Source organism: Pseudorca crassidens, chromosome 5 (assembly GCF_039906515.1).
Source record: "Pseudorca crassidens isolate mPseCra1 chromosome 5, mPseCra1.hap1, whole genome shotgun sequence".
Lineage (NCBI taxonomy): Eukaryota > Metazoa > Chordata > Mammalia > Artiodactyla > Delphinidae > Pseudorca > Pseudorca crassidens.
The window spans coordinates 81,207,568-81,227,608 of record NC_090300.1 but is presented as its reverse complement, the minus strand read 5'-3'; the positions used below and the strand labels follow the sequence as shown (position 1 = coordinate 81,227,608).

General features: G+C 49.6%; 1 protein-coding gene across 1 annotated transcript in view; it reads left to right on the top strand.

The window, feature by feature from the left end:
* Window positions 1–319: 319 nt before the first annotated feature.
* PDIA5 (protein disulfide isomerase family A member 5) overlaps window positions 320–20,041 on the top strand; it is a 92,344-nt gene continuing 72,622 nt past the window's right edge. Inside the window, exon 1 of the mRNA XM_067738691.1 lies at window positions 320–481. Coding sequence (XP_067594792.1) covers window positions 434–481 — 48 coding nt within the window. The 5' untranslated portion in view covers window positions 320–433. The remainder of the gene's footprint in view (window positions 482–20,041) is intronic.

Here is a 20,041-nt window from a genome sequence, read left to right as displayed (position 1 = left end):
GCTGTGTGATCTGGGTCGTATTCAGTTCTCTGGGCTGCCACCTCATCCTCAAAGTGTGGAAAATAAAACTTACCTGAGCTGAAGGAGATCTTGTTTCTAAAGTTCTAGGCACAGAGCAAGCCCCCCAAATTAACTGCTTTCCCTTACTCTTTGACCCTGACCATGTCGCACTCCACTCAGACTTCTACCTGGCCTGGGGGCCAAGTTCACACCCGCTGACCCCTGCTCAGCCATGCTGCAAACTACAACTCCCAGCACGCACTTCTCCCCGGCAGGCTCTGCCAGCGCGGTGCGCATGCTTTGGCAGACGTGGCACCGGGAACTCGGAGGCGGGGAGCGGCTGGGAAGTGGCGGCGGTGGCTGCCCCCGGCGGAGCTGCGGTCGCGGGAGCCCGAGTGGGGACCAGAACCGGCCGTGAGCAGCTGCGGCGGGGATGGCGCGGGTCGTGCCGGCGTGGTTGCTGCTGCTGCTGGCGGTCTGGGTGAGGCTGTGGCGCTGGGGTCCGGGCCGGGACGGCACGTGCGCCCGGCGAGGGTCCAAGTTCCCTGCTCCCGGCCCTCCCGGGACGTGCGGGGAGATAGATGCCTCCGGGCGCCTGGTTGGGGGTGTGCGTGCCGCGCAGGCGGGGACCCGGTGGCTGCGGGGGAGGCAGCTGGGCGGTCGCCGTGCACTCGCAGCGGGGTGCTCCGGGGCTCAAAGGTCGAAAGGAGCCCGGGGTGGGGGACCCCGGGGGCGCTGGGCGATCCCTCGCGGGGGTGGGGGGCTTACGCCGCGGACACAACTTTGCAGGGGCGCAGGTCAGGGGGCGGCCGCGGGCTAGGGCCGGACGCCGGCGGCTTGCGGGGGTGCTGCACCCCAGACTCCGGGCCCTGTACCTGTGTGAGTACGCGGTAAGAAGGGGGTGCTTCCCACCAGCACTGCCGGAAACCTTGTTCTGGAGCCAGCCACCTAGTTCTTGGTTTCGGCTCTGAGCAGCCGCGAACTTCCAGTCACCACGTGGATCTCCGCCAGCCGGCCAGGCTTGGCGGGGCCGGGTGGGGTCACCGCGGGGGAGTTAAGCTCCTTCACCCAACTGAGGCTGGCTGGAACCTCAGCCACTTTCTGGCTTGTGACGCGGCCTATCGTTTAATGTACCTGACTTAATCTTCTCATCCATGAAATGGGGACGCTTTAAATACCACTCTAACAAGGTTGCCAGGAGGGTCGGATGAGAAATCGGAGGACGTAGCTCTAAACTGCAAAACCGTACAGGAGTGGAGAAGGGGTGGGCCAGGGTGATGGGAGTGCAGGCTCTCCGGAGGAGTTTGCTACCCTTGTGGGGTGGGGGAGGAATGCCGCAGGGCATCCCTGAGAGAGGTTGGAATGGGTGTGTCCACAGCACCCGGGGCCCCAGGTTTGGCCTTGGTGTTGCTGTGGGTGTGTGATAGGATAATACGGCCTCCTTCCACACCTCTAGTATAACTTCTGGTCTGCCTTATTTTAGGACAATCTTGGCTCCTTTTTTACCTGAAGTTCCTGAAGGGAACCTCCTGCTGCTGGCACTCTCTCCAACCCAGATTTTACAGGTTTTTTCTTTTGGGTGTGGCGAGGATGCTGGACGAAACGTGAGGAGAAAAAAATGGAGTGTGGCTTGAGTTGCTTTAAATACTTCCATCTCTCAATACCCTGACCTTCTGGGTTCGCCAGTGAGGAGTGACCCTGTATTTTCTAGTTGTATGAAAATGGGTGGGAAAGGAAGGTCCTTGCTCCTCTAGATCTGACCATTCTCTTGGAGAGAAACGAGGCTGGAGTGGGGCAGTGTCACTTCCTGAAATCTAGGTGTGTTTGATCTGTTTGTATTCTGTTCCTGCTGCCGGTTGGTCTGGACTGGTTTCTAGGCCAGGCAGGACTGCTGGACTGTGCAGAGGGGGCCATCTCCAGTGCCACCCGCTATCAGGTCTTTGCACTTGGGCTGTTTTAGGAGGTCCTACTTTCCTCTCTTCTTCCCCTTTTCTCTCCCTCCTGTGAAAATAAAAGGCTTGAGACTCAGACCAGAAAGAAGTTTCATTCAGCAAACATTTATTTATCAACCCCGTTGTTTGGCTGGCACTGGGTTGGATTTTGGGCAGGGAGCAAAACACACATTGTTCCTGCCCTCTGGTGTTGCCCTGCGTTGGGCAGGGGAGTCAGTCCTGTGAGCAGATAAAGACAGAACGGTGAGTGCTGATACTTGAAGTTCTGGGAGCACGCCTGAAGGGGAGCCATACATTAATTTAGAGGGAGGTCAGCCATGACTTTCCTAAGGGGTAGGTTGAGCCCTCAGGAGGGGCTGTGGGAGTCCTCTAGGGAATTGAGGTCTGCTGATGCCCTCCACCTGGAGGTGTGGAGAGTGGGTAGGTTTGCTGAGAGCCCTAGAACCTGGGAGGCCTCAACAAGGAATTGACATCTTCTCCTTTCCCCAAGCCCAAGATTGACTTAGCAGGTGTGAGCCTGAGGTGTAGGGTCAGTGATGAGTGGCGGGTGGACACCAGGGTGGGCCTTTGTAAATACAAACTCTACGTCCATCTGATAAGGGTTCCGTCCATCTGATAAGGGTTCCGCAGCTCCTGGGAGTGGATTGGATTTCTTTGTCCACTCAGTATTTACTGGGGGCAGATACACGCAGAGCACTGGGCTGTGACCCAAGAGATACAGAGAAGTGTAAAGGGGTCTACAGAGATTCATGGACAGGGGTGTACACCCACCACGTTTTTTACAATAGCAAAAATATGGAAGTGGCTTAAATGCTTAACAACGGCAGCATGTTTAAATGATTTCTGGCCCTATCCATACCACGGAAAGTCATGTTTATAAAGAATATTGGTATTTACTACAATGCTGGGTTTATTATCAAAATATGTTATGATACTTATGAAGAATATCTAAGGACATGGAGAAGTATTTGAGTGTGATAATTAGGGGAAAAGCAGGATACAAAACTGAATCCCAGGGTGGCTGAAGATAGCTACAAAAGTGTTTGAGGGATTAGCAGTGCATCAGAATGTTTACAGTGATTGTTCTGGAAGGTGGAGTTGTGGGTGACTTTTGCCTACTTCTTTGCTTTTGCTTTTTTGGTACTTCCCAAGTTTTCTATATGAATGTGCATTAGTTTTTGATCAGAAAAAGTTAGTAAAGGAACTTTTAAAAAAGTTTCTTTGGGGACTCGCAGCCTTCCACACTCTGGGGTGGAAACAGCGCTAGTCAACACTTGGGACAGGTTAGTTCCAGCCCTTCCAGGCTGGGTGTCTCTGCCCTGGGCCTGCGGCTGGGGAGGCCAGGCTGTCCTGTCCCTACCCCTGCAGCCGACTGCCCCTTCCTGCTGTCCCACTCAGCTCCTTCCTGCAGCTGACCCTTGCCCGGGGCCATCCATGCTGATTGTTGTATAGTCTCCATCCAGAGCTCGCTCAGAGTGGAGTAATGTCAGAGCTGGAGAGGACTCAGCCTCACCCAGCTCAAGGGTTCCATCGTCAGGCTGAGGCCTGGAGCTGGGCTGTGATGAAGTTTGCACTGGTTCACGGACAAACTGGAAAAATAACAATGGTGAATGGCTTTTTTTTTTTCATGATTCCAGATATTTCCGGTTTTAAAACTTCATTTCTCTGACACGGTGTCCATATTGAGGGAGTGCATGTGGGGGGGTGGGGTGGAGGAGTGGTTTATAATGTCCTTTTGAAAAAAATGAAAGCAGTGATACTATATTGTGATTTTATTAAAAAGTCCTTTAATTGATAAAATTTATTTTAAAATATATATGTAATACACACTATATATTTTTAAACATATACTTTAAATACATGTTTAAAAATATATCCTGCCAATCTGTGAGCTTCAGAGGTCTGAGAACTACTGACCTAACTCAGCTCCCTGATTTTAAAAGAGAAAAGTAAGGCTTTGAGAGGGAAGGGACTCACCCACTTGAGGCCTAGTTTGTAAAGACAGAGTGGGGATGGGAGCCAGGCCCCTGAATTACACATCAGCGTTCTTCCCCCTCCATCTCTGTCGTGCCAGCTCCCACCTGCTTCCCTCCTCCCACTGCTCAGGCCTCTGCCCCAGAGGGTGGCGTGAAGCTCAGAACTTGATGGCACAGTGGGTAGGGGTGCAGGAAGCAGCAGACGTTTGCCCTGGTCTCTCCTGCAGAGCTTTTAAGGTACACGTATTTAGGTTCTACACCGCTATATATTTAGTAGGCTTTTGTGGGCTGGCATGAGAGCCTAACTGCCATTGATAATGCTGCTTGGAACCTGGAGTGCACTTTTCCCACAGAAGTAAACACATTACAGAGGAAGTTTTAAAACAGAACTGGCACACGAGTTGGAATGACTGAGTGCCGTAGGAGTGGCAAACACAGTGCTGTGGATTCGGACCAGGGTCATGCTCTGGGGCACCAAGGGGCCAGAGAAGGGCCGCAGCTCATGCCTCACAAGGAAGGCAGACTCTGAGCTCTGTGACAGCGGGGATCCTCCCTGTCCCAGCACCTCGCCCAGACCTGGCGTGCAGTCACCCCCAGTCTGTGTTTGGTTGAAGGAATTAGTGTTGCAGGCAGGGAAGCCAAGACAGAAACATGGGCAATGAGGAGTGATGGGCCGGGCTGGATGGAAGGGAGGATTTGAGGGTGGGGTTGGGGAAACAAGGCTGGAAAAGTGAATTGGAAAGAATCTTAAATGCCTGACAAAGCTTTAGGGACTTGATTCTTTAGGCAATGGAGAGATATGATGAAAATGGCCCTTTCACTAACAAGAGCAGTTATGCCACAGTGGAGGGTTGGGTTGGAGCGGAAGAGACTGGATTAGTTTTCCCAAAACAACACTTTCTTCCTCTTACTTTCTTCTCTGTTATCTACAAGATGTAGTCCAGTGCGATGGTATAGAAAGAACATGGGCTTTTAGCCAGCTAGACACTCAGGAGCTATGTGACCTTGGGCCCTGACTGTTTTCTTGTTGTCAGTGGTGGTAATGATACCCATCTTGCAAAGCTGAAAGGATCAGAAATAATACAGGAAGCACCCAGCACACTGTGTGGCACGTGGACGTGCCCACTAAGTAGGAGCCACAGCAGTCACCTCAGATCGTTGGAGAAAGGGCGCCCGGAAGCCAGTGAAGGGCCAGAGCGGGTGTGAGCGGAGGCTGCGAGACACGGCTGGGGGGCCCGTGCAGCCAGGACTCTCCCCGGCACAGTCCCCTGGAGCTGAGCTCCTGATGGCTCCTTGCCCCTCTGCACGGGGCCGCTGCAGAGCCTCAGGATGGGTGTGTGTGTGTGTGTGTGTGCGTGCGCGGGCACGCGTGCATGCGGACAGAGGAACTGAGGATTTAAGTGCTCTGTGTTTCCCCTTTCTTCTGAAAGTGGATCCTCTCTTGAGAATGGAGATACCAACCACACCGCCTCCCTGGAAGGTACGCCCTGCTTTGTGGTTTTGTTCTGTGGGGCTCTTGTGTCTCCCTTGGTGATTGTGGTAGGTTTTGGAGGCTAAATGACAGTGGACCAGAGAGTGCGCATGGGGTGTAGGAGAGCCTAAGTTCTCCTACGTTGCCGGACTTCCATGGTTTGCTTGCCCCCCGCTTCCTTTTCCCCCACACCTGGTGTCCTAGGTTTCAGTGGGAGAGGCAAGGAGCTCTGTTCCTCCTGCCTGGCCCATCCTGTGGCCCTGACCCAGGCCTCTGGCTACCCATTTGACCTGGCAACGAGAATTAGAAGACACCTGGTACATTTGTAGAGGGCTTTAGAGTTTGCAAAGCATTTCCACTTATTTCACACCTGTGTAGTTTCGAGTCCCACATGAGCTGGGTGAGGTAAGCTGGTTGAGTACTGTTACCCCGAAAGAGAGATGAGTAGGTTGACAGAGCAGGAAGAGAGAGACCACTGATGGTCATGGCCTGGAAGGGGAGGACATAGGCAGATGAGTGGGTCGCCTGAATGTTTGAGCAGCCTCCTTGGCACGCGCTATTTTCTGAAATCGCAGCACCAGCCATTTACCTGGGGAGTCCATGAACCTTGCTCTTTAGCTCCCTGATGGCCTGAGTAGGGGCCGTAGCCAGGCCCTCACTGACCATCCTTCCTGCCCTTCTCATCACCCTCCTGCATGGCTCTAGATAGCTGTCCCCTCTGACCACCTACGTCCAACAGGGCCTCCTTCCACACACCAGTTTATGACCACTTCTAAATGATTAGCTTTGCGGTCATGCAGTGCGGGGGAGTCGGGGTTAGACACTCAGAAGGAGTATGGGATTAGAATAGCCTTTTTGTGTCTTTTTATCCCCCAGGGTCATACTGAGCCCCCAGGTGGATGTGCGCTCTGTTCCCAGATGGCCTGATGGTGAGCCTGTGCCCCGCTTCAGAGTTCCCCACTCCTCACAGCTGGCTGGGGCAGGGGTAGAGAATCCATCGCCCCAAAGAATCCCACCATTTGTCTAACCCCTTGGCTTGAGCAGATGTCTTTAATTCGTGAGCAGATCCTTTAATCCTTCGCGTGGAAGGTATTAATGGAGATCTAGGTCGAGGGCCTTACATTGGGGCTTAAAACATTAGGGTGATCTAGCTTCTGAGCCAAGATGTGGGCTTGGCTGGAAAGCTCTGTTCTAGGGCCAAGTAGGGCAGGCTCCCGAGGAACAAGCAGGTTTGCTGTCATCAAGGGGTCTGACCCGCTGGGTCCTGGGCAGAATGTTGTACATGCTCCTCATTTCAAAGAAACATGGACCACTGTCTGCATGTTGCACATGTCACAGATGTCCATTTATTCCACAGATCTTTCTTTTTTGTTGGTGTTTTGTTTGTTTTTAATTAATTAATTAATTAATTAATTTTTGGCTGCATTGGGTCCTCGTTGCTGCGTGCGGGCTTTCTCTAGTTGCGGCGAGCGGGGGCTACTCTTCCTTGCGGTGCGCAGGCTTCTCATTGCATTGGCTTCTCTTATCGCGGAGCACGGGTTCTAGACGCGCTGGCTTCAGTAGTTGTGGCACGTGGGCTCAGTAGTTGTGGCTCACGGGCTCAAGAGCGCAGGCTCAGTAGCTGTGGTGCACGGGCTTAGTTGCTCCACTGCATGTGGGATCTTCCCGGACCAGGGCTCCAACCCGTGTCCCCTGCATTGGCAGGCGGATTCTTAACCACTGTGCCAACAGGGAAGCCCCCTTTTTTTTGTTTTTAACAGATACTTCTTGAGAGTATTTTATGAGCCAGACATACTATACCAAGGCATTTGGGACAAAATATAACTAAGATGGACACCATCCCTTCCTCCCATTTCCTAGTGAGAGAGCCACTAATTTATTATTTAATTCAGGTAGTAAGTGCTGGAAGGAGGAAGATAAGGTGGTAAGAGAATGTGTAACAGGGGTCCCTGTCCTACTGCAGGGAGTCAGGAAAGGGCTCTCTGAAGACTTATGGACCCTTTCTTAGAAAAATATTTTTAAATGTATAAAACAGAATGCATAGGATTACAAAAGAAACCAGTGATATTGAAATATAGTTATTAAAATATAATAAATTGTGACAAAATAGTATGTATTTTTTTAATGCGTCATATAAGAAGATCTAGTGGCAAGTTTGATAATTTCTGTAATTTTAAGTAGTGATAAGCATAGACAGTGTTTCAAGATACCTGCAGCAATCCTCTTGTGATGAGAACATGTGATTTCTGTTGATGGCAAAGTCACAGACACTGTAAGTGCTACTGTAATTAGTTACCTACATTCATAATAAAGGGAAGGCTAAATTTTAGTGAAATTAGTGAAAATAGAGATGTGATATTTCCCCATCCAAATTCATAGACCCCAGTGTAAGAAAAATTATCGCCAAACTTGGAAATAAAAGATGATCTAGTGACTTTCTAATGTCACGCTGGAGTATTGTCTAGGAAGCCCACCTCAGCGGCTTCCAGTACTTTAGGGAATGTCACTTTGTTTATTATTCCTTAGGACCCATACTCTGTAAAGTTAGAAAGGATGCAAATGATTTCTGTTTGGTAGAGAAGAGAGATCCTTCAGGACATTAACCGGCTTGGTATCTCATTTAGCAATCATATCATACCTGTTTTTCATCGGCCACTTGTAAGTTTCTTATAACTACTTCTTTTTTTGGGGGGGGGGGGGCCGTGCTGCACTGCTTGCGGGATCTTAGTTCCCCGACTAGGGTTTGAACCCAGGCCCCCGGCAGTGGAAGCATGGAGTCTTAACCACTGGACCGCCAGGGAATTCCCTATAACCTCTTTTTAAAATCTTTTTATTAACCTTTTTTTTCTTATATCCTCTTTTGACCAAGCTTTGTCATTTTAGTGGGTCCCTTATTAATGAGTTAATAACCCTTTGAAATATGCTCAGTCTTTGTTTGTATGAGAATTGGGTTTTTAACATTTGAGAATTATACTTGACCCCGGTTTAAGAGCCGCTGAGTGAGCAGGATGTGAGGGTGTGGCGCTCAGAAAAGAGGTCTGGGCTGAGGATGTTAATTTAGGGGTGCTGCTCAGGTGGGGGACCCCAGGGGAGGGTGTGGGGCAGGAAGAGAAGATGGACTGAGTGAGTGAGCCCTGAGGAACTCCCGCATTTGCAGGATGGTGGAGGTGGATTTACAAAGAAGATAGGAAGGGTGGCTGGAGAGGTAGAAGGGAGACCAAGCGAGTTCTGCCTAGGTTCAAGAGGCTGAGCAAAACGAGAAATGGAGGTGCCCGTTGGGTTATCCATGTGGAGGTCATTGCTGGACCCCCACCAAGAGCCTCTTTGATGGTGGGGGGCTGACAGCTCTGACAATGCTGAGGAGTGGGTAGAAGGCGGGGAGGGAGATGGAACATTCTGGCTGTGAGGGAGAGGGGAGTGGTATGGAGTCCAGGGAGGGGGTTTTTAAAAGATGGAATAAGGGCCCTCCAAACTGGCTGTGAATCCAACCGTCTTAGGGAGGTATGCGTAAAAATGGATTCCTGGGCTCTCCAGATCCACGAGGTGATTTTCTTCAAGGGGAAGGCCCAGGAATCTGTATTTCCAAACAGCTTATACTTATTGCTGTTGTGCAACTACAAACTGGAGACATTTACAAGTTAACATTAATTTTACGTGGTGGACAGTATTTTGCCAGCCAAGGTTGCAGCTTTGGGCCGAGTGGTGTGGCACAACTTCTGCCCATGTTACAAGTCACACACACTGGTGACACTGTGAGGCATCACTTGGCTGAAGCATGTGCCGTTTTTGCGTTTCTCTGCAGGCGTTTAGGGAAGTGTGCACAAGCGGGTAGCAGAGAAGATGGCTTAGGCAGTCGTCGAAGCTCTTTCTTGTTGGTTGTGCTCAGTAGCTAGATTGGAAGGGAAAGCAGACTTGCTGGCCTTTCAGGTCTTGTTCTGGGTGGAGCTCTGGGGAGTGGAGAGACCTCGAGGGATACCAGTGGGAAGTGTGCACATTGATGGGCAAAGAGAAGAGGTTCTAATCTGTGCCCAGAAGACCTCTGAGTCCCGGCTCTGCCCTTTTACTTCACCCAAGTTGAATTCCTTAAGTTCTTTTTTTTTTTTTTTTTTTTTTTTTGCGGTACGCGGGCCTCTCACCGTTGTGGCCTCTCCCGTTGCGGAGCACAGGCTCCGGACGCGCAGGCTCAGCGGCCGTGGCTCATGGGCCCAGCTGCTCCGTGGCATGTGGGATCTTCCCGGACCGGGGCACGAACCCACGTCCCCTGCATTGGCAGACGGACTCTCAACCACTGTGCCACCAGGGAAGCCCTCCTTAAGTTCTTTGAACCTCAGTTTTCACATCTGTAAAGTGGGAATGGTACCACCTCCCACACAGATTATTTATAGCAGTTTTTCAAACATTTTTACTGCAACTCCTGGAAGAACAATTTTGCATTTTACATTATAATCAAGTACATATATGTCTATATGAACATAACAGATGCAGATTTTTCACCAAAAACAGTCTTGCTGCTTATGGTACAGACTGATGTTTCCTTTTCTCTTTAATTTTTAAAAATTAGTTAATTAATTTTTGGCTGCGTTGGGTCTTCATTGCTGAATGCGGGCTTTCTCTAGTTGCGGCGAAGAGGGGCTACTGTTCGTTGCGGTGCGCAGGCTTCTCGTCGCGGTGGCTTCTCTTGTTGTGGAGCACGGACTCTAGGCACGTGGGCTTCGGTAGTTGTGGCTCGCGGGCTCTAGAGCGCAGACTCAGTATTTGTGGCACACGGGCTTAGTTGCTCTGTGGCATGTGGGATCTTCCCAGACCAGGGCTCAAACCCATGTCCCTTGCATTCTTAGCCACTGTGCCACCAGGGAAGCATGGATGTTTCCTTTTTAATGTTATTTTTAAAAATGCTGGTGGTAACCCACCGAAGTGATTTTATGACTTGGCTCTTGGGTTAAGGCCAGAGGGGTAGAAAATGCCGGTTTAGACCCTCAGCTTTAGGGGACTGAATGATATACTGTATGTCAAAGCACAGATTTACCTCATGAGTCATGAGCACTTGAATTGTTATTTTCAATTAATGGAGCTTTGAGGCAGGGTTGGGTTTCCGGAGTGGGAATTCACCTGCTCTTCCTTCGTCCCTGCTACCTAATTCTCTGCTCCCTCCAACCAGCTCTTCCTCGTTAGCAGGCCCGGCACACCAGGCTGGCAGCAACCCAGAGCCCTCTTGGCTCTAGAAGAGGTTTTCCACAACATTAAAAGCTTTAGGACTTAAGTCCTGGTTAAATGCACTGCAGTTGCAATTTCAGGATAAGAAAACCTGTTTTCATAAGCTCTCAGATCAGTTGTCCTGCCTCTGAACTCTCCCTTGTTGACAGCCACGTTTGTGCTGTGGAAACAGGTGGGAAAACTGTGTAGCCCATGTATACGGTGTGGCTTTTAAAGGAAGCAAAATATAAGACGTGCAGCTGGCTGTGCATTTATAGGAGCAAGCGGTGAGACGTGTGTGGCTCTAGGAATCGGTCTTTCCACTTCATCTTGGGTCTGAGTCACAGCTCTCTTACCTACTTGCCAGTGACGTTGAGCAAGTCTCTAAGTGTTCTTTGTCTCGGCTTCCTTATCTATAGAATAGGTATAATGAAAGTACCTACTTAATTCACTTGCCAAGAGAATGAACTAGATGAACTAGTCACATGAGCAGCTTAGCTGGCTCCTGGTCACGCAACAAACACTCTGTACTTGCAGCTCTTATCATTATCATGGCCGCATCCCTAGGCCCTCGATGTAGGGATTAAAGAATCCTCTCTTGGGTTCTGTGCCAGCCAAGCACTTTCCTACTTCTCTGTCTTTCTTAAGCACATTTAGCTCCTCGGCTGTAGCTAGTCAGGGGTCCACATCCCAGGGCCAGGCTTCTGTCTTTCTGTCACTCTCACACACACACAGACACACGCACACACACACACACAGACACACACGCGCACACACGCACACACACACGCCATCCAGGCGGTGCTTGTTTTTATTTCAAAGTCTGCTGGGTGGTGGACATTTATTTGAACATTGGGAAATATCAGTGGCGAAATCTTCAAACTAGGTTTGAGGTTAGGCCTTATTAGCTCCTTGTGAAGAGGGTATTTAGCCATAGTGCTCAGTGACAGATGCTTAAAATTTGCCCATTTAAGGGGCATAAATTACCTATATTTAAGAATTAGCATTTCTCCCCCCCCCCTCACTCATCAAAGCCATTCTAGGTACGTGTTGCATGCAAAGTTCTTTGCAGGTTCTGTATAATAGTTCTTATTAAAAAAACTACACAATGTCAGGTGAGCAGAGGAGTGAGCAGTCAGTCAGCTGGAAGTGAAGAAGGGCAGGTGAGCACTGCTCTTACATGGGAAAGTGCCCGTGACACTGGATAGATGGCCGAGGATTTCAGGAAGCCTGTGGAAGAGGTGGGGGCAGTATTTGGTTGTATTCTAGGCATCTCTTTTTTTTCTGTCTTATTTTAGGTGTTTTCCCCCTAACTCTAAGTTTGAAATAGCCTTAGAGAAGAGCTGCAAGAAGAATATAAAAGATTTCCATCTGCCCTTCGGCCAGATTCCACAAATATTAACATTTTATCACATTTGTTTTATCATATTCTCCCTCTGCATATATAAAGTTTACAGACATGACTCTCCTTTGCCCCCATAAACACTTCAGTGTTTCCATTCTCTTACATAACCAGAGTACAATGATCAAAGTCAGGAATGCAGCGCCTGGCTCGGGACTTAATCCAGAATCACATGTTGAATTTAATTGTCATATCTCTTTAGTCTCCTTTAATCTGGGCCAGTTTCTCAGTCTTTGTCTTTCGGGACCTTGACATTTTTGCTTGTTTGTTTTTTGCGTTACACGGGCCTCTCACTATTGTGGCCTCTCCTGTTGCGGAGCACAGGCTCCGGACGCGCTGGCTCAGCGGCCATGGCTCATGGGCCCAGCCGCTCCGCGGCATGTGGGATCTTCCCGGACCGGGGCACAAACCCGCGTCCCCTGCATCGGCAGGCGGACTCTCAACCGCTGCGCTACCAGGGAAGCCCGGGACCTTGACATTTTTGAAGAATGTCCCTCAATTTGGTTTTGGATGTTTCCCTTTAGAGCATTGTATCAGGAGACATAAGTTGATTTGACCCATTACTGGTGGTGTTATTGTTGGTCCCTTAGTTGAGGAGGTTTCTGTCAGGTGTCTCAACTGTAAAGTTATATTTTCTTGTGGTGGGGAAATACTTTGAGATTGTTAATTATTTCCATGACGGTAATCAAATGATGGTAAATTTTGTTTCTTTAAGTATTTCTATTGGACATGCCTATTATGATAAGTTAGAAAAATATGCACAAGGACGAAGCCTTACTTTGATGCATTTTTTCTTCCAGTTATTTTCTGAGCATAATTTTGTGTATAGTTGTAATCATACCATGTACAGTTTGAATTCTATTTTTAAAAACTTAACATTAAAAAAAATATCTTTTCATTGCACAGTCTTTGAAAACATCGTGTAAATGCACGTTTTATTCTGTTGAGTGGTTTACTCTAAGTAGTCACTCCCCCGCTGTTGAATATTTAGGTCGTTTACAATTTTTGACTCTTATGAGTAGGACCGAGCAAGTCATGTATGTGTCAGAATCTCTGCTGATTTCCTCGGGACACATTCCCCAAAGTGGAGTTACGGAGTCGAGGAGCGTAAATACTTTTAAGATACTTGATTAATTGTGCCAAATAGCTTTCCAAAAGAAATGTACTGGTTTAGGCTTTTGCCAGCACTGTATGGCGGTTGGCTGCCATATTTTAAGAGATTCACTAATGGTGTTTCTCAGTTTTTTTAAGAAAACCATGATCCAAAAATCAAGATTTGTGTTGAGATTAATTTCCTGTATTGTGAATTATGAAAGCATAGGTATTTATTTCCAAAAGTAAATTATAGTGTAATATGGCACGTTACCCTCTTCAGGCTCTGCCACCGTGCTCCCAGCCTTGGGGTCAGTCACATTGGGAACCAGGAACATGGCGATGTCTAGGGCAGATCATTCAGGACAGTGAGGGGCTTGGGGGCACATGAGGAGTCGGGGAATTTCCCCTACAGAATCCTAAGAGGGAATGTGTTTGCTGTCTTCAGAGTGTGATAGGCTGGCAGAATGGCTTGGGAGGGGGAGGAACTTGACTTTCTAATGACTGGAGCCATCCAAAATGAAATGGTGGGACACGGATTTCTATGTATTAACATGTTTAGTTTCCACAGCCTTCCGGGCTCCTCTGTACTGCGCAGCCTCAGGAGATTTTGAGGCCTTGGCTCTGGAGGGCTACCTGGAGGCTGGAGATGGCATGTGAGGAACGTTGAGAGGAGTCTTGTATCTGGGAAACCAACCAGCCCAGCTCAAGCCTGTGAACTACAAGGAATGTCCTGGCCTTCTGGTTGCCTGCAGTGGTCCCCTTACTAGTAAAGGGCTGAGGTTGTGGGGAAACTGGAGAGTTACTAGCTAATTTTCCTTTCACTTGTGGGTAGCTGTCACCAGGTGACCAAGATACTGTTAGGAACAGGCATAGTGCAACTCGGGTAATTAGGAGGAACACAGTAAATCAGATCCTTGATAGTCTCGCTGTCTCCTTCCTTGTAACAGTTTATCTAAAGTATAATGCATGATTCAATGATTTGAAATATCCCAACTGGAGCAGATGTTGGTATTTCTTTCTAGTTAAAGCTTTTGTTTCAGTAGGCATACAAGATCTATTTGCATGTGTGCCAGAAAACCCAGAATGATAGTGCCTTAAAGCGACTGTTTATTTCACTCACATAGAAGCTGGAAAGGGGTGTTCTAGGGCCAGTATATCCCTCTGTGGTATCAGGGTCCCAGGTACGTTCTATCTTGATAACTCCACATTTTTAGCAAGTCCTTCTACCTCATTGTCTCAAGGTGGCTGCTTGAGTTCCAGCCATCTTTCCAAATTCTAGCAAGCAGGAAGCAGGAAGAGGCTAAGAAGACTCATACCAGGTGTCTATGAGGGACAGTTCCTAAAAGTTGCCACATAACACTTCTGTTTACATGCCAGGGGCACTTGCTGCAAGGAAGACTGAGAGGTTTGACTTTTAATGTGGGTGGCCACATGCCCAGGGCAACTCAGCAGTTCCTTCATGAGGGGTAATTACCTCACCGTACTTCTCTGGTAGTGGTCATGAAACTAGGTTTGCAGAATATCACAATTGGAAGGGACTTTGGAAATCACTTTCAACCCCTTCATTTTACAGAGAAAGGAGAGAGGAGACATGGCTTGTCCAAGGTCACATAGTCAGTAAGTATCAAAGCCAGCACAAAACTTGGGTCTCTGACTCTTTCTAACAAACCTCTAGCTCTCAAATACTCAGCCAGCTGGAGTTCTCTGACCTTGGGTTCAAGTCATCTGTTTTTAACCTTATTCCTGGATCCCTTTACCACTAGCTTCCTAAGAGTCTAGACTTAGATTCTGACATTTCAAAACTATTTTGAGCAAAATGTGGGCTACACTAAATTAAACCAGTTTCTTCACAGCTCCCAACATAAGAAGGGTATCTTTTTTCAGGTGACAGAGCAAAAAAGGTCAAGTCCCACCTCCACCCTTTTTCCGTAATGTTAACCTTCTGTCTTCAACTCTTTTTCCTTTAGCAAGTTGCTTTTACATAATAGAATACCTCTGGCTTCATGATCTGCATTGAATAGTGAATCTATAACGACAGACAGCCTCCCGGGCTATAGAGAATGTGAGGGTGCTGGCATGCGCCCCAGAGATCTGGAGCTTTTTAAAGCTGAGGGTGTAATGTGGCAAGGACTGTTCTCCCTGTTATTTTCCAGAATTGTATGACTCTTTATGTCTAGGCTGGTGGTGATGGTGGGTGAGGTTAAGTGAAGAGAGGAGCTTGTGAGTGTGGTGTGTTAGAGGGACAGCGAGGCAGAAGGGAGCCCGGACCCCTGTACTCACCTCTGATTAATGGCAGATCTGGGCTGACTGCCCCAGGGTCCCGAGAAGGGTGGTCGACAACAGGGTGCTCTAGGCTTGCGGGGAGCAGAGGGTTAGTGTAAATCCCTGCTGGGACTCTCCTTGCCAGGGGATTCTGGAAGATTTGGGCTTTTCCTGGCTGCTTTGATGGGCCTGGCTGGGGAAGGAGGTGCTCCTGGGAAGGTGGTCCACGTGCGTCGCTGCGAGTCCAAGGAGCTTGTGGGGTGGAGGGAAGCAAACACCTCTGGCCAGGACCCGAGAGGCCCGAGCTCTAGTCCGAGCTCTGCAACTTGACCTACTGTGTGTGACCTTGGTAAGTAAGCTAACCTCCCTGAGCCTCAGTTTCCTCATCTGTAGGATGAGGCTAGTGCCCACTCATCAGGTTATTGTGAGGGGCAAATGGGCACAAAACCTGGAAGGACCGTCCTCCATGTGCTGTGTGGCCCGATGGTTGCTGTGCTGACGGGTGATCACTCGAGGTTTTGATGCTGCATGTGTGTACGTGCACATTTCTTCCTGCCTGGATGTGCTGTTTTGCCTGATTGCCGGCAGGGCCCTGGAGAGGAAAAGGTGCCGTTTCTTCTGTTGCCCTTGCTCTGTGATTTGTCTCACTAATGGTACTAATACAGATAATTACCATGATTGTGTACTGTGTGCCAAGCATTATGTTAGGTTCTCTATGTACTTTTCTCCCCCTCCTTTAATCCTCAGCCAACCCCGCAACCCCGCAGATATCAGTATTATCTTCTCCACTTTATAGGCAGGGAAATGACACTCGTAACATCTGAGATCAGTTAGCTATAAGTGATAGTGCCTGGCTTTGACCCCAGGTCTGTCTGACTCCAGAAGCAGTGCTCTTTCTGTGGTGTCTGAGGGGTGTGGGGAAACCACAAAGGGAGGACAGGAGCGTGAGGCTCCAGGCTGGAGGACCATTTGTCTGGTGGGCCCTGAACAGGGCAGACACCTGTTAGGAGAGCACTGCAGGGAGTCTGGAAGGTGAGGGGGAGAAGTCAGTGTCCTCGACCTCATTGCCTGCAGCCGTGGTGGAGGGTGGAGGTGAGGACTTCGTGCCAGGCACCCTGAGTGGGCTCTGCAGAGCGCCTTGCGCTCTGATGGGGGAAGGGGCTCAGGGTGGAGGGGGCTGCTTCTCTGTTGGAGGGGCCCAGTGTTCTGAGGCGGGTGTAGTACTATGACAGGGGTTGGAGGCTGGAGGGACCGGTACTTTGATGGCGGGGTGGGGGGGCGGGCACTGACTCTGATGCAAGCAGGACCTGGCTTTGGGGGCCTGTATTCCCTAGCAGTAGCGGAAGGGAGCCGTTCTTCCCTGCACCCAGGCAAAGGTTTTATGGATCTCAGCCCAGCCCATGGGGTAGCTCAGCCCTGATGTAAGTACTGTTAAGGCTGGGGCAGAAAGAAAACAATTATTGGGGGAAAGAAGGAGTTTGCATAGGGCACAAAGGGGATTTTTTTCTCTCCTCTACCTCCAAAGGGAAAGACTTAGAATGTAAAGAGCCTGCGGAACCCAGGAGCAGTTCCATGGCTGGCTCCGAAGGTGGCTGGCTTCCTTCTCAAACATTGCCCCATCCCCGCTGAGGGCTTGACAAAGCAGAGAGTTTGTGTATCATTAACGTTGTTATAGTTGCCTTAGTTATTGTTGTTAGCAAGGTTTGTGGCTTGTGCCTTATGAAGTCTGCAGGAAGGCTCTTGGCAAGGAGACCCAAGGCTTACTGGAGCTGTATCTTAAAGAAAGGAAGGAGCGTGCACACTGGAAAGGTTAAAATCGACTGAAGTGGAGGAGAAAGGAGAATGTTAAGTGGCCGGAGGAGAGTCCCCTTGGGGTTAGGGGAGGGAGGAAAGGGCCTCGCTCCCTTTGCCCCTGTGGTTGCTTGCTAAGGTGAGGGTCTGTCTAAGGCCAGACACAAGGGCCTTTCCCCCTCCTCTCTCAGGGATCTTATACTGAGCATCTTAGCTCTTTGCACACCAAAGTCCCCTGGTTCCCCCTAGTTCCCCCTGGATCTACCTATCCTATTTTCCTCTTGTTCCCAAATTTTCAAATCCTCTCCCTGCAAATCCTGCCTCTCCAGTGCCCACAAACGTCCATGCAGCTCCCTGTCTTAGGTGGAGACAGCCCATCCTTCTCCCGACCCTGCGGCCGCCTGTGCTCCCCGCTGCGTGGGGTGTGCTTCTCTCTGCAGCCTGGCTTCCGGCCGCCCTCCCATCACCAGAATGCTCTCGGAACATCCCTGGGGACTTGGCCCTGACCTTCGCCTGCACATCACACCTGATTTCCTGTGTGTCTCCTCCCTGGTCTGTGTTGACCAGGTACCAGGTCTGTGGTACCTCCTACCTTCTTCCCACCTTTCTCCTGGTCCTTCCTCCTCCTCCTCAGCTGAGGGTTTTCCTGACTTCTCCCCCTGGACCCCGACCCCTGAGACTTCACTGACCTCACTCTCCAGCCTGGAGGACACCTGCATTGGGGCGTCTTGTCCACATGTCTGCACCCAAGCTTATTATCACCTTCCTCAACATACGACAGAAGCCTCTTCTGCTGCTGCTGCTTCCCAGTTCTTCCAGTTTTGGTTCTTGTTCCATTTCTGAGCACAGAATCCTTGGGTCATTTTAGCCTCTACTCTCTTTCTTCCTTGCTTACATATGAATAATCATTGAGTTCTGTTGTTTTTCCCTTGAGGCTCTTGGATTGACCCATTTCGCTCCACTTGGGCAGCCACCCAGCAGGTCCCTTCACTCCAGCCTTCTGACGACTGTCCAGTCTGAGATCGAGCCAGAGGGGCTCTTGAGCCAGGCTTTGAAGACCCCACCCTCCACCCCAGCCTGGCCCCATCTGCCTTCTCCCACCCCTCTCCAGCCCAGACCCTCTCTGACTGCCCTAGGTCTGTCTGGTTTCCGTGGTCCCTCTGGGTCTCCTGAGAGCTGTCATGGACTTACCTTGTAACATGCTCCCAGCAGGGTACCTCTGCAAAGCTCAAGAGTGTGGCAGCCAGTGTGTCTGTCATGTTTATTATGCTGGACAAACAGGGCTTTCAAGGGGCCAGGTGCTCCTAGTCTAGGGGCTGGAATAGGGATGGGACGAGATGAAGAGGAGATGGACCCTCCATAAAGGGTTCTTAACCAGGCCGGCCGCAGACCGTGAGTTTAAGCCCCAGCATCATTGTACTTCTGGCGGAGATGAAGCTCTCTGCTGTGTGAGGGTGAACGCTGGCTCAGCGGCTTTGGTGGCTGGCTGCAAAGTGGTTTGTTTACTCTGAGAGTGGCTGTTGGTTAGAGGACCTGAGGGACTCGCCGGGCTTTCTAGGAAGGAAGCTGTGGATAAGCCTTGAAACTTGGTGCTCTTGTGGTTTTTGCTGTAGACACTTTGCTGTCGCTTGGCCCAGCTGCACCCTGCTGTGCTACCCAGGCAGGTGGGCACTGGGCCTGCCCTCCCTTCCCCTTTCCTGCTCCCCTGTCCAGAAGTGCAGGTGCCGGCCAGCCTCAGGAGAGCTGGTCTTCGGGTCAGAGTCCTGAGGCACTGGGCAAGGGTAATTGTTTTTCTGACTGGCCAGGTTATTTGAGGATTTAAAACAGCAGTGTCCAACAGATTCTCTTATTTTTTTCCTTTAACCATGCGCACTGTGCTATGGACCTTTTAGTCTGAAGTGCGTTAGCTCCCTGGGAGCAGTGGAATAACGTGATAATAAGGTGGAATGAACTTTTTGGTGAGCTCTCAAGGTTGCTGCATGAGGGCAGGGGGTCCTCAGGCATCATGCACTGCCCTGCTGGGGCAGAATGAGGGAGAAATCATTCTTGGACAGCTCCTCCTGATGGTTTTACCCTGGGGAGAAGGGTAAAGTTGCATCCAATGGCAGATTATATTTAGAAACACTAAAATATGGCCACATTTCCATCTCCTACTCTGCTGAGATGGAAATTTGTATTACATATTACGGTAACTGATCCTATTAGAGTGCTTTATGATTTATAAAGCATTTTCGATAAGTTACCCCATTTCATCCTCACAGCTGTCCCACAAGGGAGGTATCATTTTCTCCGCATCAGATGCGAAGCACTAAGCGTCTAAAAGATTGAGTGATGTTGCCCGGGCATCTTAGCTATTGAGTGGTAGAGCTCAGACTCAATGTGAGACTTCTGGCTACAAAGAGGCAGTGGCATGAGAGGGCCTGGGGTCAAATAGAGAGACTGGGGTTCAGATGCTGGACCTGCTTCTTATTAGCTGTGTGACTTTCGTCAGATTATTTAACTGATCTATAAGATCAAGCATATAGGATAATCTGTAGTTGCCACTTCTTATTGACCACGTTCCTCTGTCCTCTGTCCTTGTTCCATTCTGGGCTGGTTGCTCCGTGGGGTCAGGACATTTGTTCTGGGACTTCTCTTCACCATCAACATGGTACTTCTTGCCTCTCTCCTCTGTTTGATCCCTTGTTTCCTAGGTTCCATGTCTTTCTCATTTTTTATTTATTTCTTGTTTTGGTAGAGCATGAGTTCCAGTTGCTTCCTGAGAATGGGAAATTTGGTGGTAAATTTTTCACATCTGAGACCTTAAGTCTGTCTGAGTCAATCTCTACTCACAATTGACAGGTAGTTTGGCTGGTTATAGAATTCCAGTTGGAAATCATGTTACTTGGGGAATTGTGGA